The sequence below is a fragment of the Taudactylus pleione genome, unplaced genomic scaffold (assembly GCF_031769625.1).
Source record: "Taudactylus pleione unplaced genomic scaffold, aTauple2 ptg000377l, whole genome shotgun sequence".
NCBI classification, from domain to species: domain Eukaryota; kingdom Metazoa; phylum Chordata; class Amphibia; order Anura; family Myobatrachidae; genus Taudactylus; species Taudactylus pleione.
Genome location: NW_028284778.1, coordinates 7642122 through 7669496, shown reverse-complemented (window position 1 = coordinate 7669496; position 27375 = coordinate 7642122). Strand labels below are relative to the sequence as shown.

Genomic DNA, 27375 nt, shown 5'->3' with positions numbered 1-27375 from the left:
CGGAGGTGAAGAGGGGTGTGGTTATGTATAGGGGCGTTTTTTCTTTAACGTAAGGGGCAGAGAGCGGCTGGGAGCAGGTAATGGTATTTATTATTATTATTATTATACAGGAGGAGCGGTCTGTAGTGTCTTGTTATTATTATCATTAGTATACAGGGGGAGCAGCCTGTGGTGTCCTGTTATTATTATTATTATTATTATACATTGGGAACAGCCTGTGGTGTCCTGTTATTATTATTATACAGGGGGAGCAGCCTGTGGTGTCCTGTTATTATTATTATTATAATACATTGGGAGCAGCCTTTGTTGTCCTTTTATTAATTTTATACAGGGGGAGCAGCCTGTGGTGTCCTGTTGTTATTACTATACAGGGGGAGCAGCCTGTGGTGTCCTGTTGTTATTACTATACAGGGGGAGCAGCCTGTGGTGTCCTATTATTAATATACAGGGGGAGCAGCCCTGTACCCCAAAGGGCACTCCAAACAAAATAAAAAAATATATTTTTTTGTGTTTGTGAAGTGTGTGCGCAGTAGCCGCACGTGCATCAACAAAGTAGTGCCAAGCGTGCGCCTGTGTCATAAGTAAAGGGCCGGCTGGCTTGTCCATTAAAGGGTGCTGTAACCCCCAAAGGGCACTCCAAACAAAATAAAAATATATATTTTTTTGTGAATTGTGTGGGCAGTTGCCGCACGTGCATCAACAAAGTAGTGCCAAGCGTGCGCCTGTGTCCCATAAATAAAGGGCCGGCTGGATTGACCGCTAAAGGGTGCTGTAACCCCCAAAGAGCACTCCAAACAAAATAAAAAAATATTTTCTGTGTTTGTGAATTGTGTGGGCTGTAGCTGCACGTGCATCAACAAAGGAGCAGCGCCAAGCGTGCGCCTGTGTCCCATAAGTAAAGGGCCGGCTGGCTCATTTCTTAAAGGGTGGTGTAACCCACAAAGTGCACTAGTCTCCAACAAAAATAAAAAATTATTTTCTGTGTTTGTGTGCGCCTTAGCCGCACGTATATATCAATATAACATAAATGGAGGACCAAAATTTTCTCCGATAAAAGTAAAATAGGGAAAGATCAAGAACCACTTCCTCCTAGTGCTGAAGCTGCTGCCACTAGTCATGACATAGACGATAACATGCCATCAACGTCGTCTGCCAAGGCCGATGCCCAATGTCATAGTAGAGGGCACATACAATCCCAAATGACAAAGTTCAGGAAAATGACCTTGAAAAAAACATTTAAATCATCTGAAGAGAAACGTAAACTTGCCAATATGCCATTTACGACACGGAGTGGCAAGGAACGGCTAAGGTCTTTCCCTATGTTCATGACTAGTGGTTCAGCTTTACATGACGATGGAAGCCCTCCTCCCGCTAAAAAAATCAAACGAGTTAAGCTGGCAAAAACACAGCGAAGAACTGTGCGTTCTAAGAAGATATCACAAATCCCCAAGGAGAGTCCAAGTGTGGTGGCGGTTGCGATGCCTGACCTTCCCAGCACTGGACGGGAAGAGGTGGCTCTTTCCACCATTTGCACGCCCCCTGCAAGTGCTGATAGGAGCACCCACAGTCCACTTGCTGATATGCAAATTGAAGATGTCACTGTTGAAGTACAACAGGATGAGGAGACCGGTGTAGCGGGCACTGAGGAGGAAGTTGGCGAGGAGGATTCTGATGGTGATGTGGTTTGTTTAAATCAGGCTCCGGGGGAGACAGTTGTTGTCCGTGGGATGAAAAAGACCATCACGGTCATGCCTGGGCAGAAGACCAAACATTCCACCTCTTTGGTCTGGCAATATTTCTATCCAAATCCGGACAACAACTGTCTTGCCATATGTACCATATGTAAAGGTGAAATAAGTAGGGGTAGGGACGTTAACCACCTAGGAACATCCTCCCTTATACGGCACCTGCAGCGCGTTCATAAAAAGTTACTGTCAAGTTCAGAAACTTTGGGTAAGACCGTAAGCAGTCCAGGGACAACTAAATCCCTTTTTCCTGTTTTATCCAAGGAATCGGTGGATGAGGAGGATGAGGATGACATCTTGCCTCCGTAGAGCCAGTTTGTGCAGGGACACATTAATTGCCAGCTTGTTTTGTGGGGGCCCAAACGAACCAATCATTTCAGCCACAGTCATGTGGCAGACCCTGACGCTGAAATGATTGGTTTGTTAAAGTGTGCATGTCCTATTTATACAACATAAGGGTGGGTGGGAGGGCCCAAGGACAATTCCATCTTGCACCTCTTTTTTTCTTTGCAGTATGTACTGTTTGGGGCCTAGTTTTTCAAACTGCCATCATGTCTGCCACTGCAGTGTCACTCCTAGATGGGCCACGTGTTTGTGCCGCCCACTCGTGTCGCTTAGCATAGTCATCCAGCTACCTCGGTGCAATCTTTTGGCCATAAAAACAATATTGTGAGGTGTTCAGAATAGACTGGAAATGAGTGGAAATGAAGGTTATTGAGGTTAATAATTGCATAGGAGCAGAAAAACCCACAAATTCTGTGATTTAAGCTGTTTTTATGCTTTTTTTCAAAAAAATACAGATCCAAAACACAAAACCCAGAACCCAAAACACGGAAGGGTGGTTTTGGCAAAACCAATCCAGATCCAAAACACGAAGAAAGATCCAGATCCAAAACCAAAACACAAAACACGAAAAGTGGGCAGTGCACACCCCTAGTTCAAACTGACTACAACACTACATACAGAAAATAGCATTCTAACCAATAACTCCCTATCATCCATAACTAGCGTACGCATGATGCCATCTCTTTGCCGATAGAAACGGATGTCTGCAAATAAATAGGGATTTAGTATGATACCAAACATGACATGTGCACTGTATCCTTAACCAAAGATACATCTTACATCGTAATTATTAGCTAACAATACCTTTAATAACTCTGGTTATTAACTATAATGTGTGGGAACCATTTTATAAGTGTGTGTGTGTGGGTGCGTATATGTGTATGCGTTCGCATATTATAGTGTTAAATTTGCACCAGCACGCAGTAGCATGCCAGTCACATGCTATCAGAAAAGGGCCGATAGTGTTGACATATAATAATTGTAAAAACGATCCCATCCAATCATCTGACTTTGACAATTATTATACAGGGGGAGCAGCCTGTGGTGGCCTGTTATTATTATTATACAGGGGGAGCAGTCTGTGGTGTCCTGTTATTATTATTATACAGGGGGAGCAGCCTGTGGTGTCCTGTTATAACTTTTATACAGGGGGAGCAGCCTGTGGTGTCCTGTTATTATTATTATTATTATACAGGGGAGCATCCTGTGGTGTGCTGTTGTTGTTATTTTTATACAGGGGGAGAAGCCTGTGGTGTCCTCTTATTACTCTTACACAGGGGGAGCAGCCTGTGGTGTCATGTTATTATTATTATACATAGGGAGTAGCCTGAGGTGTCCTGTTATTACTCTTCTATTGGTGGAGTAGCCTGTGGTGTCCTGTTATTATTATACAGGGGGAGCAGTCTGTTGTGTCCTATTATTATTATTATACAGGGGGAGCAGCCTGTGGTGTCCTATTATTATTATTATACAGGGGGAGCAGCCTGCAGTGTCCTGTTATTATTATTATACAGGGGGAGCAGCCTGTGGTGTCCTGTTATTACTCTTAAGCTGGCCACACACATAGTGATTTTTTACCCAATTAGGCCGATTTCGACGAATCATGACGATAAATCGTGAAAAATATGCCCAAATCGTGAGTTTCCATTCATGATCACGATGCCAATGCGTGTCCCCGCTCGTCGTACATCGCATCTTCAGATCTGCCGTGCTGTAGGGCAGATTTGCCAATCAGGGACACGATGTGATGCAAATCATGATTTTTATTTTTTTTTACTCACGATGTATCTCACGATTCATCGTACGTTGGGGAATTTGGGTCTCATTCAGACCTGGTCACAAGCACCGATGTGCTCGCAACCGGGTCGATAGTTAGCCCTGCGAACGCGCAGCTCTCGCTCCGGAGCTCTCTACAAAAGGGGCGGCTGTCGATGTTGATCGACAGCTCGCCCCGTTTTGTAGGCGGGCCGGGGGGGTGGTTTCCAAAATGGAGGCGTTCCTTAACGAACGCCTACCATTTTGTGGGCAGCCGCACTGACACCATCAGTGATGTCAGTGGGGAGTTTCCTGCTCTTTCAGAGCAGGAAGCTCCCTGGGGCTGGCGGCTGCTGAGACCCAACCTTAGGGTCTCGTCGCAAGCCCCGATGGTCGCGATGGTGTTCCGCTCTGAATCAGGCCCACAGTTCATAAACCAAAACCTTTTATTGTTTTTGTAGCTCAATCCCAATTGTCCACTGTAGTCATTTATCTCACATACAGTCCTCCTGCCATGGCACCATACCTGGGACCTGATTCAGACCCACTCACGAGCGCTTAGCGCTCGCAAGCATGTAGATGGCTGGGCAGTGCGCACGCGTCACTCGCATCCAAAAGGGGCGGTTGTCGGGCCGGGAAGGTGGCTGATGTGAATGGGCAAATATTCTCTCTGTAAAGTGCTGCGGAATATGTGTGCGCTATATAAATAACTGGTAATAAAATAAAAATACAAGGGGAGCAGCCTGTGATGTCCTCTTATTACTCTTATACAGGGGCAGCAGCCTGTGGTGTCCTGTTGTTATTATTATTATTATTATTATTATTATTATTATTATTATTATACAGGGGGAACAGCCTGTGGTGTCCTGTTATTATTATTATACAGGGTAGCAGCCTGTGGTGTCCTGTTATTACTCTTATAGAGGGGCAGGAGCCTGTGGTGTCCTGTTATTATAATTATTATTATACAGTGGGAGCAGCCTGTGATGTCCTGTTATTATTGTACAGGGGGAGCAGCCTGTGGTGTCCTGTTATTACTCTTATACAGGGGGAGCAACCTGTTGTGTCCTGTTGTTGTTGTTGTTGTTATTATTATTATTATACAGGGGGATCGGCCTGCGGTGTCCTACTATAAAGGGTACGGTCTGCAGTGCCTTACTATACAGGGGAAGCGGCCTGCGGTGTACTACTATAAAGGGGAAGCAGCCTGTGTGGAGCGGCCTGCGTTGTCCTAATATACAGGGGGAGTGGCCTGCGGGGTCCTACTGTACAGGGGCAGTGGCCTGCGTTGTCCTACTGTACAGGGGGAGTGGCCTGCGTTGTCCTACTGTACAAGAGGAGTGGCCTGCATTGTCCTACTGTACAGGGGGAGCGGCTTGCATTGTCCTACTGTACAGGGGGAGTGGCCTGTGGTGTCCTACTGTGCCGGGGGAGCGGCTGGGGTGTCCTACTAGACAGGAGGATTGGTCTGTGATATCCTACTATACAGTGGGAGCGGCTTTTGGTGTCCTGTGCAGGGGGAGCGGCCTGCGGTGTCCTACTTTACAGGGGAGCAGCCTGCAGTGTCCTGTACAGGGGGAGTGGCCTGCGGTGACCTACTGTACAGAAGGAGCAACCTGCTATTTCCTACTATACAGGAGGAGCGGCCTGCAGTGTCCTATTATACAGGAGGAGTGGCCTACAGTGTTCTACTGTACAGGAGGAGCGGCCAACGGTGCCCTACTGTTTCCGGTGGAAAAGGAAGGTTCAGGAAGACAGCAACAGAGTGATATAAATTACACAACATACACACAGTTTAAGTTAAATAATTAATTAAAATTATTTATTGGTACTTAGCTTAGATTTCTAATTAATTCCGATAATGGTCCAATACAGCACAATCACACAATAGGGGGCAGCATTGCCTCAAATATAATTAATAGTACATTATTATTATTATAACAAATATATTTGACATTTATATGTTCAAGGCTCATTGCCATAAGCATTACAACTAGTCATAACATATAACTGCCACACATTCCTTTGAGAATCATATCAAAGAGCAACTTCTACTTAAGCAATAATTAACACAGTTGAATAACAGTATCAAATTGCATAGCTGAATTAGTAGAAAAACATTCAAAATATATTAATACAATCACTAATATATACATTAAAAGTACTCTGAACAGTTCACCGACAAAATAGCGCAACAGTTATTTTGTTTGTATCGCCTGTCACAAACCACCCTTACTTTTATGGCTTTATGTTGTGATATGTATCTTGGGAAGGTCAAATTGTTTCAAAATCCTTCTTTATGGGAAATACTTTAAAACTTGTTGTATCGCAAAATTTCCCTAAAATCCAAAATACCAGTAAAATTAAATTCAAATAGAATGGTCATATCATCGGATCTTGTAACTCTGTTGACGTCCTGGACACTTTCAACCAGGCTGTTATCATAAATTCATCTCTGGTATAATCCTCTCATCTTTCCATTCAACCACCATAAAATAAATCAACCTGTTGGCTTAGAGAAAAGAACAGTGTGAGATATGTCATAACACCAAAACAAAGTAACACTTTCTTATCTCTGTTATACATATCTCTATTTCTTATTACAGTACTAAACATTTATTAAGCACAAACTTATCATAAATGTATATATATATGTGTGTAACAAATAACCTGATATATTCAAGCTTTTACCCCCCTCCGGTTAACAAAACACATATTGTGTTCACTCTAGGTCCGGCGGCAGGCAGGGAGCCGGACGTATAGCTATGGGAACATCTGCGCGCCAAAAAAGGGGGCATGGTCAATGGAAAGGGGCATGTCTTTATGATGCGTCCCCTTTTCATACCTTTTGGGGACATGCCCGGCACTTGCGGACATGCCGGGCAGCCCCCAAGCACATTACTGTTCACATTTAAATGTATACTATTTGTTTATTATTCATGTATTTTTTACCTTTATTATTATTTTTAACACTTATTAGCTACTTTTACACACCTGATACTTTATAACATTACACTGTCACTCTTTTTATGTGTGATGCCCTGGGGAGGTCTTTGGCTGGGCTGTCTTTTGGGGTTCCCTGCATCCCAGATGTGAACCCCAGAGTGTTAGGGACCTGCTCAATAAGGTGACCTTGACGATGGTGGGCAGGCCCGTTTCATTGGCCACTGATATGCTAACTACCTCTGATATTATATATAATTACAAAATACATTTAAATGTGAACAGTAATGATCGCATAGTGCACCTGCAACTTCGTTTTCTGTGGGTAACAGACTATACAGACAGGGAGGTGTCCGGCGCACTGAGAACCCCCATAAAGAACGTATCAGCTGTAGCTGGTGGTCAGTACCCTCAGTAGATGGTTATTAGTGTTACATATAATACAGGTGGAGCAGACCCTGGTGTTACTATAATACAGCTAGAGTAGTTGCTGCTCGGTGGGTAACAGACTATAGAGAAAGGGAGGTGTCTGGCGCACTCAGACCCCCCATACAGAATGTATCAGCTGTAGCTGGCGGTCAGTACCCTCAAAAGGTGGCTATTAGTGTTCCATATAATACAGGTGGAGCAGACCCTGGTGTTACTATAATACAGCTGGAGTAGTCACTGCTCAGTAGGTAACAGACTATAGAGAAAGGGAGGTGTCCGGCGCACTCAGACCCCCCATACAAAATGTATCAGCTGTAGCTGGTGGTCAGTACCCTCAGTAGTTGGTTATTAGTGTTACATATAATACAGGTGGAGCAGACCCTGGTGTTACTATAATACAGCTGGAGCAGTCACTGCTCGGTGGGTAACAGACTATAGAGAAAGGGAGGTGTCTGGCGCACTCAGACCCCCCATACAGAATGTATCAGCTGTAGCTGGCGGTCAGTACCCTCAAAAGGTGGCTATTAGTGTTCCATATAATACAGGTGGAGCAGACCCTGGTGTTACTATAATACAGCTGGAGCAGTCACTGCTCGGTGGGTAACAGACTATAGAGAAAGGGAGGTGTCTGGCGCACTCAGACCCCCCATACAGAATGTATCAGCTGTAGCTGGCGGTCAGTACCCTCAAAAGGTGGCTATTAGTGTTCCATATAATACAGGTGGAGCAGACCCTGGTGTTACTATAATACAGCTGGAGCAGTCACTGCTCGGTGGGTAACAGACTATAGAGAAAGGGAGGTGTCTGGCGCACTCAAACCCCCCATACAGAACATAGCAGCTGTAGCTGGCGGTCAGTACCCTCAGTAGGTGGTTATTGTTACATATAATACAGGTGGAGCAGACCTGGTGTTACATATAATACAGGTGGAGCAGACTGGTGTTACATATAATACAGGTGGAGCAGACCCTGGTGTTACTATAATACAGCTGGAGCAGTCAATGCTCGGTGGGTAACAGACTATAGAGAAAGGGAGGTGTCCAGCGCACTCAGACCCCCCCATACAGAACGTATCAGCTGTAGCTGGCGGTCAGTACCCTCAAAAGGTGGCTATTAGTGTTCCATATAATACAGGTGGAGCAGACCCTGGTGTTACTATAATACAGCTGGAACAGTCACAGCTCGGTGGAAAACAGACTATAAAGGGAGGTGTATGGCACACTCAGACCCCCCATACAGAATGTATCAGCTGTAGCTGGTGGTCAGTACCCTTAGTAGGTGGTTATTAGTGTGGAAGTGACAGAATAAACAGAGAGACACCATAGTGTACACCGGGTGATGTATAAGATGCACAGACGTCCTCTGTAATAGGCCCTGCTGAGTCCTCACCTGTCTGAGGCTTTCTTATGCTAAGTACACACTAGAGGCAGATCGGAGCAACATATCATGTACATTGTCTGTTGTGTACCTATGAAACGTGCGCTCAGTAAGGCTGTCTACACATCTGTCCAATCTGTCTGGTGGCAGGGAAAATCTGATCTGTTATCTGTTGTTTGGGATCATATTTCTATTGTTAGTTGCTCCCATACATTACCAGATTATCCTACCTACCAGACAGATATATCTATAGGTGTGTACACAGCCCAGGCTTGCCTACCCTCCCGATTTGGCCGGGAGCCTCCCGATTTTCGGGTGCCGCTCCCGGCCCCCCGGAAAGGCAGGCAACCCTCCCGGAAGTCTATGACCCTCCCCACCTCCCCCCTGAAAAAAAAAAAGAAATACCCGCAGCGGGGGGCCCGGTGACGCGATTCAAGCAGAATCGCGTCATCGTGGCCCCGCCCCCTGCTTCGCAATGCCGAAAATCACGGCATTGTGAAGAGGGGGCGGAGTCACGATGACGCGATCGTGCGGCTCTGCCCCCAGTGTGACACAAAATGGCCTGCCCGCCCCCAGCTCCTCCCCCAAAAGCCGGCCCCGCCCCCCGCTATTAGCCAACAATCAGCTCCCTCCCGGAAGGCTGGAGCTGATTGTCGGCAAGTATGACACAGCCTTATGAAGGCACTTGTGCTTCAGCAAAGAGATATGGAAAACATGTCATGTTAGGGATCCCTGTTGACCAGAGATAGGAAACACTTTTCTAGATCTTCACTTTGTCACGTAACTGATTATCATTCAAGAAATGCTTCAGCCTCTCCCCTATGCTACATAAACATGGCCGGCAGGATTGTCACACATGTAAAGTACATCCTGGTAGGCTAACTGTGGATTCCAGCATGACAGGGCATGCTGGGACTTATGGTCCCATGGCAGCTGTGGACATCTGTCGCCCAGATATTTAGGAGACAGAGTAATAGGGCAGTAGTGGGGGAGAGAGGCTGGGCTGGTAGATGTGGTGCACTATCGCAGGGTGTATAATGGGGGAGAGGGAGCAGAGAAGTAGGGGAAGATGATGGATGCAGAGACTGTATCCTAGTTTACTGGGGAGAATGACCCGAGGGTGGAATGACGAGGAAAAGGTGGGTGTGAGGGATCTGGCCTGGGGAAATATCTTGTCATATGGTGTGTACTTTTGTATTTTATACCATGTGCAGTAATCACTGATAATCAGGTATGTGACTGTGTATAGTGATCAGTGTGTATCAGGTGTGATATCAATGTGACCTGTGTATAGTAGGGGTGTGCACCGGCCACTTTTCGTGTTTTGGTTTTGGATCTGGATCTTTCTTCGTGTTTTGGATCTGGATTGGTTTTGGGTTCTGGGTTTTGTGTTTTGGATCTGTAGTTTTTTTTTTAAAAAGCATAAAAACAGCTAAAATCACAGAATTTGTGGGTTTTTCTGCTCCTATGCTATTATTAACCTCAATAACCTTAATTTCCACTCATTTCCAGTCTATTCTGAACACCTCACACCTCACAATAGTGTTTTTATGTCCAAAAGGTTGCACCGAGGTAGCTGGATGATTATGCTAAGCAAAACGAGTGGGCGGCACAAACACGTGGCCCATCTAGGAGTGACACTGCAGTGGCAGACAGGATGGCAGTTTGAAAAACTAGGCCCCAAACAGTACATAATGCAAAGAAAAAAAAGAGGTGCAAGATGGAATTGTCCTTGGGCCCTCCCACCCACCCTTATGTTGTATAAACAGGACATGCACACTTTAGCAAACCAATCATTTCAGTGCCAGGGTCTGCCACACGACTGTGGCTGAAATTATTATTTCGTTTGGGCCCCCACAAAACAAGCTGGCAATTAATCTGTCCCTGCACAAACTGGCTCTACGGAGGCAAGATGTCGGCCTCATCCTCCTCATCCACCGATTCCTCACCCTCTTCAGTGTTGTGTACATCCTCATCCTCACAGAGTATTAATTCGTCCCCGCTGGAATCCACCACCACAGGTCCCTCTGTACGTTCTGGAGGCTGGTCTCCCTGGAAGAGTTGATAATTCATTTTTATGAACATCATCTTCTCCACATTTTGTGGAAGCAACCTCCTACGCCTTTCGCTGACAAGGTTACCGGCTGCACTAAACACTCTTTCGGAGTACACACTGGAAGGGGGGCAACTCAGGTAAAATAGAGCCAATTTGTACAGGGGCCTCCAAATTGCTTCTTTTTCCTGCCAGTAAAGATACGGACTGTCTGACATGCCTACTTGGATGCTGTCACCGATGTAATCCTCCACCATTCTGTCAATGGTGACAGTATCATATGCAGTGACAGTAGACATGTCAGAAATTGTTGCCAGGTCCTTCAGTCCGGACCAGATGTCCAAACTTGGTCCTGCCTGCCCTGCATCACCGCCAGCGGGTTGCTTAGGATCCCTTAGTTTTTTCCTGGCAGCCCCAGTTGCGGGAGAAAATGAAGAAGGAGCTGTTGACGTGTCACGTTCCGCTTCAGCTGACAGTGTTTTCACCAGCAGGTCTTTGCACCTCTGCAGGCTTGTGTCGGCCGGAAAGAGAGACACCACATAGGCTTTAAACCTAGGATCGAGCATGGTGGCCAAAATGTAGTGGTCTGATTTCAACAGATTGACCATCCTGGAATCCTGGCAAAGCGAATGAAGGGCTTCATCCACAAGTCCCACAAGCCTGATGAGGGGAATGACCTGACTCAAGCTGGCAGTGTCTGAACTGACTTCACGTGTGGCAAGTTCGAAGGGCTGGAGAACCTTGCACAACACGGAAATCATTCTCCACTGCGCTTGAGTCAGGTGCATACCCCCTCCTTGCCTATGTCATAGGTGGATGTATAGGCTTGAATGGCCTTTTGCTGCTCCTCCATCCTCTGAAGCATATAGAGGGTTGAGTTCCATCGCGTCACAACCTCTTGCTTCAGGTGATGGCGGGGCAGGTTCAAGAGTGTTTGCTGGCGCTCCAGTCTTCGGCACGCAGTCGCTGAATGGTGAAAGTGGCTAGACATTTTTCGGGCCACCCAAAGCGTCTCCTGCACTCCCCTGTCACTTTTCAGAAAATTCTGCACCACCAAGTTTATTGTGTGAGCAAAACATGGGACGTGCTGGAATTTCCCCAGATGTAATGCCCGCACAATATTGGTAGCGTTGTCAGATATCACAAATCCCCAGGAGAGTCTAAGTGGGGTAAGCCACTGGGCGATGATTTCCCTCAGTTTCTCTAAGAGGTTGTCGGCAGTGTGCCTCTTACTGAAACCGGTGATACACAGCGTAGCCTGCTTTGGAACGAGCTGGCGTTTCTGAGATGCTGCTACTGGTGACGCTGCTGTTGTTGCTGCATAAGGTGATACATCTACCCAATGGGCTGTCACAGTCATATAGTCCTTAGTTTGCCCTGTTCCACTTGTCCACATGTCCGTGGTTAAGTGGACATTGGGTACAACCGCATTTTTCAGGACACTGAGGACACTTTTTCTGACGTTTCTGTACAGTCTCGGTATCGCCTGCCTAGTGAAGTGGAATCTAGACGGGATTTGGGACCGGGGACACACTACCTCCATCAATTGTCTAAATCCCACTGCACTAATGGGGTATACCGGATGCACGTCTAACACCAAAATAGCAGTCAAGGCCTCAGTTATACGTTTTGCTTCAGGATGACTGCTGTCGTACTTCATCCTCCTCGCTAAGGACTGTTGGAGGGTCAATTGTTTAGTAAAAGTAGTGGTGTTCCTACTTCCTCTCTGGGATGATGAACGACTCCCAGCAGTAGCTGCGGCAGCAGTAGGCGTAGCAATGCAGGATCCTCCGGAGGAATCCCGGATAGGAGAGTCAGTCATGCCAGTGACATGGCATGCAGGACTACTTCCGATCCTGACTAAGGAGGAAATTGACGAGGAGGGAGTTGACGGTGTGGTTTGCAGGTGCTTGGATACAACAGGACAACGGGATTTAGGTGTCCCTGGACTGCTTACGGTCTTAGCCAAAGTTTCTGAACTTGACAGTAACTTTTTATGAACGCGCTGCAGGTGCCGTATAAGGGAGGATGTTCCTAGGTGGTTAACGTCCCTACCCCTACTTATTTCACCTTTACATATGGTACATATGGCAAGACAGTTGTTGTCCGGATTTGGATAGAAATATTGCCAGACCAAAGAGGTGGAATGTTTGGTCTTCTGCCCAGGCATGACCGTGATGGTATTTTTCATCCCACGGACAACAACTGTCTCCCCCGGAGCCTGATTTCAACAAACCACATCACCATCAGAATCCTCCTCGCCAACTTCTTCCTCAGCGCCCGCTACACCAGTATCCTCATCCTGTTGTACTTCAACAGTGACATCTTCAATTTGCATATCAGCAAGTGGACTGTGGGTGCTCCTTTCAGCACTTGCTAGGGGCGTGCAAATGGTGGAAAGAGCCACATCTTCCCGTCCAGTGCTGGGAAGCTCAGGCATCGCAACCGTCACCACACTTGGACTCTCCTTGGGGATTTGTGATATCTTCTTAGAACGCACAGTTCTTCGCTGTGCTTTTGCCAGCTTAACTCGTTTGATTTTTTTAGCGGGAGGAGGGCTTCCATCGTCATGTGAAGCTGAACCACTAGCCATGAACATAGGGAAAGACCTTAGCCTTCCTTGCCACTCCGTGTCGTAAATGGCATATTGGCAAGTTTACGTTTCTCCTCAGATGATTTTAATGTTTTTTTTAAGGTCATTTTCCTGAACTTTGTCATTTGGGATTGTATGTGCCCTCTACTATGACATTGGGCATCGGCCTTGGCAGACGACGTTGATGGCATGTTATCGTCTATGTCATGACTAGTGGCAGCAGCTTCAGCACTAGGAGGAAGTGGTTCTTGATCTTTCCCTATTTTATTTTTATCTGAGAAAGTTTGGTCCTCCATTTATGTTATATTGATATATACGTGCATCTAAGGCGCACACAAACACAGAAAATAATTTTTTATTTTTGTTGGAGACTAGTGCACTTTGTGGGTTACACCACCCTTTAAGAAATGAGCCAGCCGGCTCTTTACTTATGGGACACAGGCGCACGCTTGGCGCTGCTCCTTTGTTGATGCACATGCAGCTACAGTGCACACAATTCACAAAGACAGAAAAAAAAGAATTTTTTATTTTTTGTGGAGCGCACTTTGAGGGTTACACCACCCTTTAACAGACAGACGCACGCTTGTCGCTGCTGCTTTGAGGATGCACGTACAGTGCAGACAATTCACAAACACAGAAGAAAATGTTTTTATTTTTGTTGGAGCCCACTTTGGGGGTTACACCACCCTTTAACAGACAGACGCACGCTTGTCGCTGCTGCTTTGAGGATGCAGGTGCGGCTACTGCGAATACATTTCACACACAAACACAGAAAATATTTTTTTATTTTTTGTTGGAGACTAGTGCACTTTGTGGGTTACACCACCCTTTAAGAAATGAGCCTGCCGGCTCTTTACTTATGGGACACAGGCACACGCTTGGCGCTACTTTGTTGATGCACGTGCGGCTACTGCGTACACAATTCACAAACACAAAAAAATATATATATATTTTTTTTTGGAGTGCACTTTGGGCGTTACAGCACCCTTTAACGGACAAGCCAGCCGGACCTTTACTTATGGGACACAGGCGCACACTTGGCGCTGCTCCTTTGTTGATGCACGTGCAGCCACAGTGCACACAATTCACAAACACAGAAAATATGTTTTTATTTGGTTTGGAGTGCACTTTGGGGGTTACAGCACCCTTTAATGGACAAGCCAGCCGGCCCTTTACTTATGGGACACAGGCGCATGCTTGGCGCTGCTCCTTTGTTGATGCACGTGCAGCCACAGTGCACACAATTCACAAACACAGAAAATATTTTTTTATTTGGTTTGGAGTGCACTTTGGGGGTTGCAGCACCCTTTAACGGTCAAGCCAACCGGCCCTTTACTTATGACACAGGCGCACGCTTGACGCTACTTTGTTGATGCACGTGCTGCTACTGCGCACACAATTCACAAACACAGAAAAAAATATTGATTTTTTTTTTTTGCACTTGGGGGGAGCACCCTTGATGGACAGAGTACCCCCTGGACAACTCTACAGCACCCATTTAGGACTGGGACACTGCACAGGACTTTGGAGTGGACACAGCCCCTATGGACAACTGACTGAACAACACAGTCCAGCCAGCCCCTATGGACTTTGGAGGAGTGGACACAGCCCCTATGGACAACAGCAGCACAACACAGCCAGCCCCTATGGACTTTGGAGGAGTGGACACAGCCCCTATGGACAACAGCAGCACAGCACAACACAGCCAGCCCCTATGGACTTTGGAGGAGTGGACACAGCCCGTATGGACAACAGCAGCACAACACTACACTGCACTACACTACACTACACAGCCCAGCCAGGCCTAACTCCCACCCTCCCTCTTCACTGTCCACAGCCGAGTGAGAAAATGGCGCCAACGCGGGTACCTTATATAGAATCCAAAACCCGCGAGACCCGGAAGGCGGGATGATGACGTTTTGCCTCGATTTCAGACCCGAGTCAGGCGGGAAAAGTCCAGCCTGACTCGGATCGGCCTTGGATCGGGGGGGCTCGGATTTCAGAAATCCGAACCTGCTCACCCCTAGTGTATAGTGATGATCAGTGTGTATCAGGTGTGTGTTATCAGTGTGACCTGTGTATAGTGCTCACTGTTTATTGGGTGTGTGATATCAGTGTGACCTGTGTATAGTGATCAGTGTGTATCAGGTGGGTGATATCAGTGTGACCTGTGTATAGTGATGATCAGTGTGTATCAGGTATGTGTTATCAGTGTGATCTGTGTATAGTGATATCAGTGTGACCTGTGTATAGTGATCAGTGTGAATCAGGTGTGTGATATCAGTGTGACCTGTGTATAGTGATCAGTGTGTATCAGGTGTGTGATATCAGTGTGACCTATGTATAGTGCTCACTGTTTATTGGGTGTGTGATATCAGTGTGATCTGTGTATAGTGATCAGTGTGTATCAGGTGTAATATCAGTGTGACCTGTGTATAGAGATCAGTGTGTATCAGGTGTGTGATATTAGTGTGACCTGTGTATAGAGATCAGTGTGTATCAGGTGTGTGATACCATTGTGACCTGTGTATAGTGTTCAGTGTGTAATCAGGTGTGTGATATCAGTGTGACCTGTGTGTATCAGGTGTGTGATATCAGTGTGACCTCTGTAAAGTGATCAGTGTGTATCAGGTGGGATGTAGTGCGGCATAGAAAAACCAGTAAAAATACTGAAGGAGTGCTAATAATGGGTGTTTTACCATATAAAATTGAGCAGCTGTGTAAAAAGAGGATAGTCAGTCCTCCACAGATAATAAGAAAATGGAACAAAAGATAACAGCACTCCAATGTAAAATTAAAAGTACATTTTTAATTAATGCGTAAAATGATACATAACCTGTATAAACACTTTGATAGCATGTAAATTGCTAGAATGACTTGCACATCACTCCTTTATCAACCTAGGTTGATCCTGATCGCATGGTAAATGTAATGGAAAAGTCCATACACAATGAAAATAAACTTGATTAAAGATAGTCCAGCCAGATATTTACCCAGTCCATTAATCAGCAGGTGAGGTAAAGTCCGTTCCACAGTGCTGGCACGTGTTGGCTCAAGTGGGGTACCCCAAGCACAGATGGGTTTGTGGACCAAAAGGTTGAATCCAGTGTCCAAATATAACCAGGGTCCAATTAGCAATGTAAGCACTTCGCAAAATGAAGGTCCCCAGGGCACAGGTCCAGTACTGGGCTGGCGTGGTAGTTCTTGCCTGTTTAGGCAGTAACAGTAGGAGAAAGCGTTCCTAAGGATCAGGAGGAGTGTTGTAAATTAAGGCAGCCAAATCTGACGCGTTTCACTATGTCAAACACAGCTTTATCAAAAATAATAGTAGTACGGCTGTAAATCCTTTTTATAGTCATATTCCAAAATGGCTGCTGATTAGCAAATGTTGCATATCAATAACAAAATCAAGTAAAAACACTTCTAAATAGCAATATGAACATGTGTAGAATATCCATATGAGGAGACAGACTTAGAAAGAGAATACATACATTGTGATGTAAAAATCGCCGAAAACAGATGTAATAGTGCAGCTTACCAAATATGAACCTCTCCGTCCACGTGATGTAAACAAACACACGTTGGGGAGAGGAGGGTGTTTATGGGGGACAGCCCTCCTCTACAGCCTGTAATTGGCTCAGTCGCATTGGCCTGCCACCTGTCTACTTCCAAGCTGCATGGACTTATCATTGAGGAAGTCCCGCTCACGTGGTCTCAGTGTGTATCACATGATAGGGATGTCACATGCTATTGTTGGTGTATTACGGACAGTCCGCTCACGTGATCCAGCAGTTTGCTGCGTAATGTGGACATCAGAAGCTGGGACACAGCACTCGTAGCACTCACGTGATGTAAACAAGCTACCACGTGCATAGAAAGGAATGTAGTGCGGCTGCTGGTCTCAATCCCGACTACAAAATGCCGACAAGGGATTTAACATAGGCATCGAAATACTGACGCCTATGTTAAGCCCAATGCAGGAACACCGACCCCCGCCATCCCGATCGTCTGCGATCGACCGAGGGGACTTAGGGTTAGACACTCCCCCAGGGAATGTTAGGCTAGGGAAAGGGGGAGTTAGGGTTAGGCACCCCCCAAGGAGGGTTAGGTTTAGGGTGCGCGGAAGGGGAGTTAGGTTTAAGCACCCATGGGGGTGAGGTTAGGGTTAGGCACCCCTAAAGGAAGGTTAGGGGGGGATAGGGTTAGAAATAGGTAAATTACTTACCCTGTCAGGATCTCCTCCGTCGGGCATCCACTGAACAGCCGCCGGCATTTCAATCCCATTCCGTATCAGGTGGATGCTAGCTTTGTCTTTGTTGTTTTAATATGTACTCTGTAATATTTATTAAAATAATATTTTTAATAGACAAGTGAGCTGTGAGGAACCAGAGAATCTTTACTAGAAGTGACGCGAGGGTGAGACGTGTCACGTATAAATCACGGATCACTGAGGATGGATAAGGATAGAAGTCACATGACTGATAGTATACTAAATCTCACCGTGGAGATCATCTAGCTGCTGACTGCAGAGGTGAGAAGGACTGGGAGTGTCACAGTGATGTCACTTATATCTATAGTAATAATACAGGGACATGACTGGGGAGGTGATGGGATCTGGGAGTGTCACAGTGATGTCACTTATATCTATAGTAATAATACAGGAACATGACTGGGGAGGTGAGAAGGTCTGGGAGTGTCAGTGTCATCACTTACATCTATAATAGTAATACAGGGACATGACTGGGGAGGTGAGGGGATCTGGGAGTGTCACAGTGATATCACTTATATCTATAGTAATAATACAGGAACATGACTGGGGAGGTGAGAAGGTCTGGGAGTGTCAGTGTCATCACTTACATCTATAATAGTAATACAGGGACATGACTGGGGAGGTGAGGGGATCTGGGAGTGTCACAGTGACATCACGTATATCTATAGTAATAATACAGGGACATGACTGGGGAGATGAGAGGATCTGGCAGTGTCACAGTGACATCACTTATATCTATAGTAATAATACAGGGAAATTACTGGGGAGGTGAGAAGGACTGGGAGTGTCACAGTGATGTCACATATCTATAGTAATAATACAGGGAGATGACTGGGGAGGTGAGAAGGTCTGGGAGTGTCACAGTGATGTCACTTATATCTATAGTAATAATACAGGGAGATGACTGGGGAGGTGAGGGGATCTGGGAGTGTCACAGTGATGTCACTTATATCTATAGTAATAATACAGGGAGATGACTGGGGAGGTGAGAAGGTCTGGGAGTGTCACAGTGATGTCACTTATATCTATAGTAATAATACAGGGAGATGACTGGGGAGGTGAGGGGATCTGGGAGTGTCACAGTGATGTCACTTATATCTATAGTAATAATACAGGGAGATGACTGGGGAGGTGAGAAGGTCTGGGAGTGTCACAGTGATGTCACTTATATCTATAGTAATAATACAGGGAGATGACTGGGGAGGTGAGAAGGTCTGGGAGTGTCAGTGTCATCACTTACATCTATAATAGTAATACAGGGACATGACTGGGGAGGTGAGGGGATCTGGGAGTGTCACAGTGATGTCACATATCTATAGTAATAATATTGACTGGGGAGGTGAGGGAGTCTAAGAGTGTCACAGTGACATCACTTATATTTATAGTAATACTACAGGGGCATGTCTGGGGAGGTGAAGGGATCTGAGAGTGTATTCAGTGATATGTGGTGTCCCCCCAATATACAGGATTACACAGTAGTGAAGAAGACATCCGGTGAGTGTTGGACACCCAGCAGCCGTCACCGTGTGTCAGGAGGACTGAGCAAGACCCAGAGCCCCATCACGGTCCCTCCACCTCACTCACTGATACATGAGAAACACAATAAACAGAAGATTCTGGAAAACTCACCAACAGGATCATTCAGCTGCTGACTGAAGAGGTGACTGCTGGGAATTGGACATTATACAGATCACTATAGCAAAGCCTAACATAAATTTGGCCACAACATTGGCTTAATTATCTCTAGCTGATGCTGATACTCAGTAGCACAAGAGGTGTTACTTCTGCTCACACGCCTCTATCAGCAGCAGGAAAATGCTGTGTTAGTAATTGTAGCACAGCACATTGTTAGTCCAGCAGATATATTGTAAGCAACAACTTGCAATATATCTTTTATACTCGGGAACTTGGCCACCTCCTTTGTCCTTTCAGTTGTATTCCTCTACTCACTTAATTGCGCCACTCCCCCCCCCTCCATCCCTCTTGCCCCAGTGTGTGCAGTGTTTGGTGTCCATGGCTCCACCTTGGAATGGATCATAAGGAGCACAAAGGGTTACTGATGGTATCGGCTGTAGCTTGTAAATGTGTCCTCCAAGCCATGATACGGACAAACCATACTTGCATATTTTTATTCAAGAATAATCTCTTTTTCGTGCATGTATCAAATGAATTTGGTGGTATCCTTTTTGAACACTTGTTTGAGGAGACTCTAAGGGCCAAATGTAATAGGTAGTCAGTTTTAGTAACAGTACTGAAACTCGCAAATTCAATAGCCTGCAAACTTTTCAGCTCGAGGCTACTGCATTTGCGAGTTTAGGCGAGTTTAGGACTCTGTAAACTAACACCTTTTAATGCGAGTAGCATTAAAAGGTGCGACTTTTAGAGAAGCCATCACAGATCACTGAGATCCGTGATGGCTTCTGTGTGTGTTAAAAAAAAACCTGTGCACCCCCTCCCCAAAAGCATAACCAGCCCCGGGCTTTATATAGCCTGGTCTGGTTCAAAAAATACAGGGGCCAAAATGTCGCGACATTGTATCATTGATGTAACCACAAGATTAACCTCAATTAATCTTGCGGCTACTATGTAGCGGTTCCCACCATAGGCATCAATGGGGATTTCTCACCATAGAAGTCTATGGGACACACAGGCTGGCCGCATTCAGCCAAACAGGGAGCTGCTCCAACGGAGATGCTCCCTGATTGGCTGGCGGCCCCTTCACTGACGGGGCACACGTGTGCCCCGGTCATTTACGCGGAGCAAAGGTATGTGTACACACATACCTTTGCTCAGTCCGCATGGATCGGGTTTTTTGCGTTTTTTTATTTTATCCCCTGGATTGCCTACTTGCAGAAGAGGACATGATCGACGCATAGGAGAGGTGAGTATGGATTTTTTTTTTCCAGGTACACCCCTATGGATTACTTCGGATACTAGGTGAGTATGTGTGAGTGTGAGTGTGCATGTATGTTTTATTAAAATTATACTTTCACGGTGTGTTTGTTTATCTACGTATTTCTTTAGTTGTGGAACTACGAGTGCCAGCGGGCCCGTAATGCCCCGCATGCTGGTATTTGTGGTCCTCCAAATACCAGCATGCAGGGGAGGCTTGCTGGTACTTGTGGTTCTACAACTAAAGACAATATGGAAACTTTATCTTTACACTAACACTATCAACCCGGCACCCACCGCCCTAGGGTGCCGGGGATAGCCCCGGGCTATCAGTCTAGGCCTGGGGTGCCCTGGAGAGGGGTACCCCTTTATTGGGGGGGGTACCCAACTCCCCAGGGATCCCCGGCCTGGACTGACTAGAGGTCAGGGATAATGCTTTGGCCGGGGAAACCGGTGAAAGGTTTTCCCTGGCTGTGGCATTATCCCCCCGCATGAAAGAGTTCGGAGCTGGTTCTGTAATTTTCAGGGGACCCCTACTCCTTTTGTTCCCTGATTTTCCAGAACCAGGACCAGCTCAACAAAGCCCTGTGCTGGTTCTTAATATACAGGGGCCCCCTACGCATTTTGGCCCCTGTATTTTTAGAACCAGAACAGGCTTTATAAAGCCCGGGGCTGGTTATGCTTTTGGGGAGGGGGTGCATGTCATTATTTTTTTATTTAAAAACATTTAACATAAGTACACAGAAACATGTACATATCTCATGGATATGTGCATATTTCTGTGTTAATCTGACCTGCTCAGGATGTACTCGCTAGCCTGAAGCAGGTCTATTATTTGGGGACTTTTGGTAATCTTTTTTTTGCGAGTCTGAAACAGACACTCTATTACATTGGGCGAGTTGATTGTTTTCAATGTGAAAACATCTGGATGCGAGTTTGAAAATGGAGAGTTTTAGTAACTCTGAAAAATGCGAGTTTTAGTGAACAGACACCCTATTACATTGGAGAGTTGTGAAAAATTGCTAGTTTAGCACCAAACTCGCAATTTACCAAAACAGACTACCTATTACATTTGGCCCTCAGACTTTTTGAAAAGTTTTATTTATCTCCATACATTTGTCCTTGATAATAGTATGTACAAATAATGGTGTAGGAAGTGTCCAGGACATGTTTTACCAAGTTTTGTGGCTTTCTCAGTGGGTTTCCTTTCTTGACAGAAGTATTTAATTTTTTTGTGTTTTGTATTATTCTTAGGTTGATGTTGTGACTAATATTAAGGTTGAATATATAGAGGGAGTAGAAGAGACCTGTGTGACTGATAATAAGGCAGAAAATATAGAGGGAGAAAAAACGTATGTGACTGATATGAAGGCAGAAGATATAGAGGGAGAAGAAGAGACGTATTTGACTGATATGAAGGCAGAAGATACAGAGGGAGAAGAAGAGACGTATGTGACTGATATGAAGGCAGAAGATATAGAGGGAGAAGAAGAGACGTATGTGACTGATATGAAGGCAGAAGATACAGAGGGAGAAGAAGAGACGTATGTGAGGGGTGATCAGCAGTGTAAGGAGGAGGAAATCCCTACAGATATCACCACAGGTTAGTAATAAATATTACAGAAAAGAGTCACATACACCTTACAGTACAACACAGTGCCGTAACTAGCTATGGACTACTGGCCAGTATATGAAGCCAAACTGGTGTCCTTTAGGATGGTTATTGTTGCACTTACTGAAGCAGCATCACACCCCTTCTGCGTGATGTAATGGCATTGCGTGTTCAGTGGACGTGGCAGGTACAGGGTGCAATTGTGCCCTACTACAACAATCCCTTATTCTACACGCTCAGCCATAGGGCTTGGCCTGGTCTACTGATACTACATAGGATAATATGCTGAATATTTCTGCTCACTTGCTAATAAGAAGAACTAGTAGACATTTCTGTACGTTGAAGGGATCACCATGAGGGTGGGGAACATGTCTTTTGGGATGAAATAATTTCCTCCCACACTACTCTCCTGCTTTGTCATAATGGTAATTTGCAATAAAAAAAATATATTGATGCAAATATTCCCCAAAATGGCGACCTCTACGCATTCCCAGCTTCTCTTTCCGTACATTCCATGGATATTGCGCATCCTTCCTGTAAGCCTGGAGGCAGCAGTGTCTTGTTCACGTGCCTTCAGCTTTCATGGTCTAGTACAGGCCTGGCCAAACTGTAGCTCTCCAGCTGTTGTGAAACTACCCCTCTCAGCATGCCCTCCCCTAATTTTAGCGTTTCCTAATAGCCAAACTGTGGCAGGGCATGCTGGGACTTGTAGTTTCACAGCAGCTGGAGAGTCACAGGTTTGCCAGGTCTAGTCTAGTATGTCAGGACTCATTGTATCTATAGTATATGAGATATACTCTCCTGTGATGTCACAAAGTAAACTCCAGCATAAGCATAGTAAATGAATAACACACATGTCCGCGCCTGGGTTACCCATATTGCACATGGTACAAGCTGCGTGGCGATAGTAATGCCGTATATGAATGCAATACAGAAAGACAATTGTTGTGGGATGTGGTCGGGGACCCAAGCAACGCGGCTGAGCTGGCCACCACGGCATAACATTATGTGCTTTCTCACCATCAGAGGGAAATATTTGCATTACAGGCTTTATGCTGGCTGCATATGTAATGGTGTAGTATGTACGGTGTGTGCAGCTGGCTGTGGTATCTGAGCATCATCTGGTGGCTGCACCCCCAAGGCTGTTACCTCCCAGTGCTGGGCACTTTGTATGTAATGTGCAATGTTCAGAGTACGAGATGCTGTATAGTAATTCCTACTTACTGTATTTATATGTACAGATATAGATATATATATATATATATATATATATATATATATATATATACATATATACATACACCAAGGGCAGCTAAGTTCCGGACTGTAGGGCTGCACTTGTACAGCGCTAAGCGCAGGGCACAGAGGACCTCATTCAGAGTCGGTCGTTGCGGCCACACGGTCGTAAGGGAAAAGGGGCCGGATATGCGTCGTTAAGATGGGATTGTTCGCTGTACGACCAAGGGGAGGATGCGGCCGTAAGACAAAAAATACGCCCCCTTCTCGTTCGCTTTACAAGTCATCTCCGGGCATATAAGGATTAATCGAGACCATCGGGAACCATCGGAGCTGGTCGTAGAGCTTAAGGTTGACCATAGCCTCTCTTAAGCTCTACGATCAAGTCAGTGTAAAATTCTCCCATGTCACTTGTGCTATGACACTACTTTATTAATTATGCACACCCATAAAACGCCATTTGCATAGTCAGGCATGCCTGCGTTCGGATCTCCACTCCCCCGTTCACAAGCACCTTCCCCTGTTACCACCCACAAACGCCTCATCCTGTCACGCAAACTAACGACCTGGCCAAGTTCAAGGAGAGAGATATTTCCGATCGTAACAGCTAGTTTGCGCACGCGCATTGCGAATTTTACGCATGCGCAGTTTAGCGAACATCGGTGGCATACGACCGTGCGGCCGCAACGACCGACTCTGAATGAGGTCCAGAGTATCTAATAATGTTACATGTACTGACTGGGCACTGTTATATAATAGCACTTTCCCCATAGTGACTGTGTGACCCTTGGAAAGTGCACTGAGCGGCCAGGTTACCCGATAAGGGGAGGTTATTGTGTCACCCAGACACAGGCAGTGACATGTTAGTGAAGCCTGTGATTAACCATTTGCCCTAGTGACACCTTTGCCTTTTGGTCTTCCTGCATATTGGAGTTTCCTGTTCATGCCTTCCATACTAAGGAGACCAGTCATGTAACACGTCGTGTTTAGGTCACAGTAATTTAGTTTTCTTCATGATGAGTAAATATTCTGTGTAATAAGTGTCAGGCTTATTACAGGAGGAATGCAATTAACCTGTTACTGTGAAATTCTATTTCATTTTGGTTTCCTGATGTGATAACTTAGGTAGAGAGATTTGGGCTGGACCCCGGCTGTTATATACATTTTCTGTATGTAAAAAACTGATGTGGCTCTGTAAGGTGTGTACCCTCTGACTATATGAGAGGGGAGAACCTGTGTAACACCTTGTATGCTTTGGAATAACTGTCTTTGTATAGACATATCCTATGGGCAATAAATATCCAATTGCCTTAGACACCTGCATCTGCTCATATCCTGTGACTACCAGAGTAGCATCAAATCTACTTCCAGCTGTTCTGGTTTGAGCCAGTGTCTCCAAGCTCAGTCCCTCTGCCAGATACCCTGTGCCGACTGGTCCATACTGAGAGATCAGTGGCAATTACCCAGCACCACCCAGGAGGCATTGGGAGGAGTCAGTAACAGGCGGTTGCTGACAGTAACAATCACTAGGAGTGTTCAAGCCCAAAAAAATTCTACGATCACTTGGAGGAACAAGGACATCGGGCACTTTAGGACTTGTCACCTCCGCTTACAATCTGTGTGTATCCAGCAAAGGACAGTATAAGGGATTTGTTCATATTTTGCTCAAAACATTGAAGCTTGCAGCCCGGTGTCAGGAGTTCCTAATTTTCTGCAAGTTCCTACTCTATGAATGATCCTTCATACACCACTAATTTGTAGTTACATCTTCCTCGCCTCCCAGCTACTGAAGCTAATTGTGAAACAAAAACCTATTGCCACGCGGCTTCTACCATGTAACATATGGGTAACATCGAGCGCTGGCCTATTTTATTTTGTTTCTAAATTGTGCCTAAAGTCCTGAATGCTGTCATTCAAGCCGATATGAGGGCGTTTTGCGTGTGGCTCAGTAGCCTATGCTTGTTTAGGCGTTAGCCTCTGGATCTGGGAGGTGAGCACACATTACCAGCAGTTGAATGGTGTTTGATGCATATGAAATATAAATACTTGCAAGAACCTTGATATTGGGCTGCAAGTTTAAATGTTTTGCTTAAGTCCTTGTGCTTGGATTGCTAGTGGTGTCTCCAATGCCAACAACAATTGTCTTTATGTTTTGTTTTAGAATTAACATGTAACCCCTGTGATAACTATAGCATAGCATATGTGACCGTTATACATTGTACCATGAAACAGCAGATTTTCCCCATTTGTTGCTAATTTGGGGACCTGTCACCGTAGTCTGTATTGGAAAACTATCCCTGTTACAGGGAAACAATACTTTTTTCATGTTTATTCCCAGCAGATGGATGTAACAGAAGGAAGTTCTCAGAGGGACATCTCATCTTATCTACAGATGGTGAACTAGAAGATCACGACATCACCCGAGATTCTCTAGGACAAAACCCTAACACCACAATTATACATCCAGCACCTCACAGTGCACATGTGTCATCTAATCCCCCTGATTATGGGGTATGGTCTCCTGATACCTCAGATAGTGGTACACCTATTACAGATCCTGCAGTGGATACAATATTTTCCTGTTCTATATATGCCCAACAGAACACAAAAGTCATTAATGACCAACCAACTAAGACCAGTGCAAAGCCCCATACATGCTCTGAGTGTGGTAAATATTTCATCTATAAATCAACTCTTGTTACACATCAGAGATGTCACACAGGAGAGAAACCAGTTTCATGCTCTGAGTGTGGGAAATGTTTTACACAGAAATCACATCTTGTTAAACATCGGAGAACTCACACAGGAGAGAAACCATTCCCATGCTCTGAGTGTGGAAAATGTTTTACACAGAAATCACATCTTGTTACACATCAAAGATGTCACACAGGGGAGAAACCATTTTCATGCCCTGAGTGTGGGAAATGTTTTACACAGAAATCATATCTTGTTACACATCAGAGAAGTCACACAGGTGAGAATCTATTTCCATGCACTGAGTGTAGGAAATGTTTTACCAATAAGTCACTTCTTGTTAGACATCAGATGACACACACAGGGAAGAAACCATTTCCATGCTCTGAATGTGGGACATGTTTTACAGCAAAATCAAGTCTAATTACACATCAGAGACGTCACATAAGTGAGAAACCATTTCTATGCTCTGACTGTGGGAAATGTTTCACAGACAAAACCTATCTTCTTAGACATCAAAGATGTCACACAGGTGAGGAACAGCTTCCATGCTCTGAGTGTGGAAAATATTTTACACAGAAATCAGATCTTGTTAAACATCAGAGAACTCACACAGGTGAGAAACCATTCCCTTGCTCTGAGTGTGGAAAATGTTTTACACAGATATCAAATCTTATTAAACATCAGAGAACTCACACATGTGAGAAACCATTCCCATGCTCCGAGTGTGGTAAATGTTTCAGAGACAAAACATATCTTGTTAGACATCAAAGATGTCACACAGGTGAAGAACAGTTTCCATGCTCTGAGTGTGGAAAATATTTTACACAGAAATCAGATCTGGTTAGACATCGGAGAACTCACACAGGTGAGAAACCATTTCCATGTTCTGAGTGTGGGAAATGTTTTACAGCAAAATCAAGTCTAATTAAACATCAAAGATGTCACACAGGTGAGAAACAGTTTCCATGCTAGTGTGGGAAATGTTTCACACAGAAATAAAATCTTGTTAAACATCAAATAATACATAAAAAAGCTGATAGACATGAAACAATACTTTAACCAAAATATTTGAAGCATTTGAATTATTTAATCTGTTTTGTTTTGAGTACCAGTAATAGAATGGACTATACACAGTGCCATCAGTAGACAAAACATTTATAAAATTTTCCACAAAACAATCGACCTACAGTATAATAAAAGGAAAGTATATATTGTCAAGTTTGGATTATTTTTTGAACCCGGGGTGGATGCAGGAGATAAAACTGGAACGGGTTTACAGTATTGAAATGCAGCAGGTTTATTGGGAGTATTAGGGCTCGATCCAATTAGGTGCGTATTGCGAGTTGCGATTTTCACTTGGAATTCACATAGCGAATTCATTTTGCAATCTAATTAGCAACTCGCACTGATTAGTCCGACTGAATTCGC

General features: G+C 45.1%; 1 protein-coding gene across 1 annotated transcript; it reads left to right on the top strand.

The window, feature by feature from the left end:
- On the top strand, nucleotides 1-27145 carry LOC148508111 (uncharacterized). Its single transcript, XM_088445255.1, has 5 exons — nucleotides 1-77; nucleotides 17607-17771; nucleotides 18977-19170; nucleotides 21657-22005; nucleotides 25589-27145. The coding sequence occupies exons 4-5, from the start codon at nucleotides 21768-21770 to the stop codon at nucleotides 26917-26919; spliced, it is 1569 nt and encodes a 522-aa protein (XP_088301381.1). The 5' UTR covers nucleotides 1-77; nucleotides 17607-17771; nucleotides 18977-19170; nucleotides 21657-21767; the 3' UTR covers nucleotides 26920-27145.
- The last annotated feature ends 230 nt before the right edge of the window (nucleotides 27146-27375 follow it).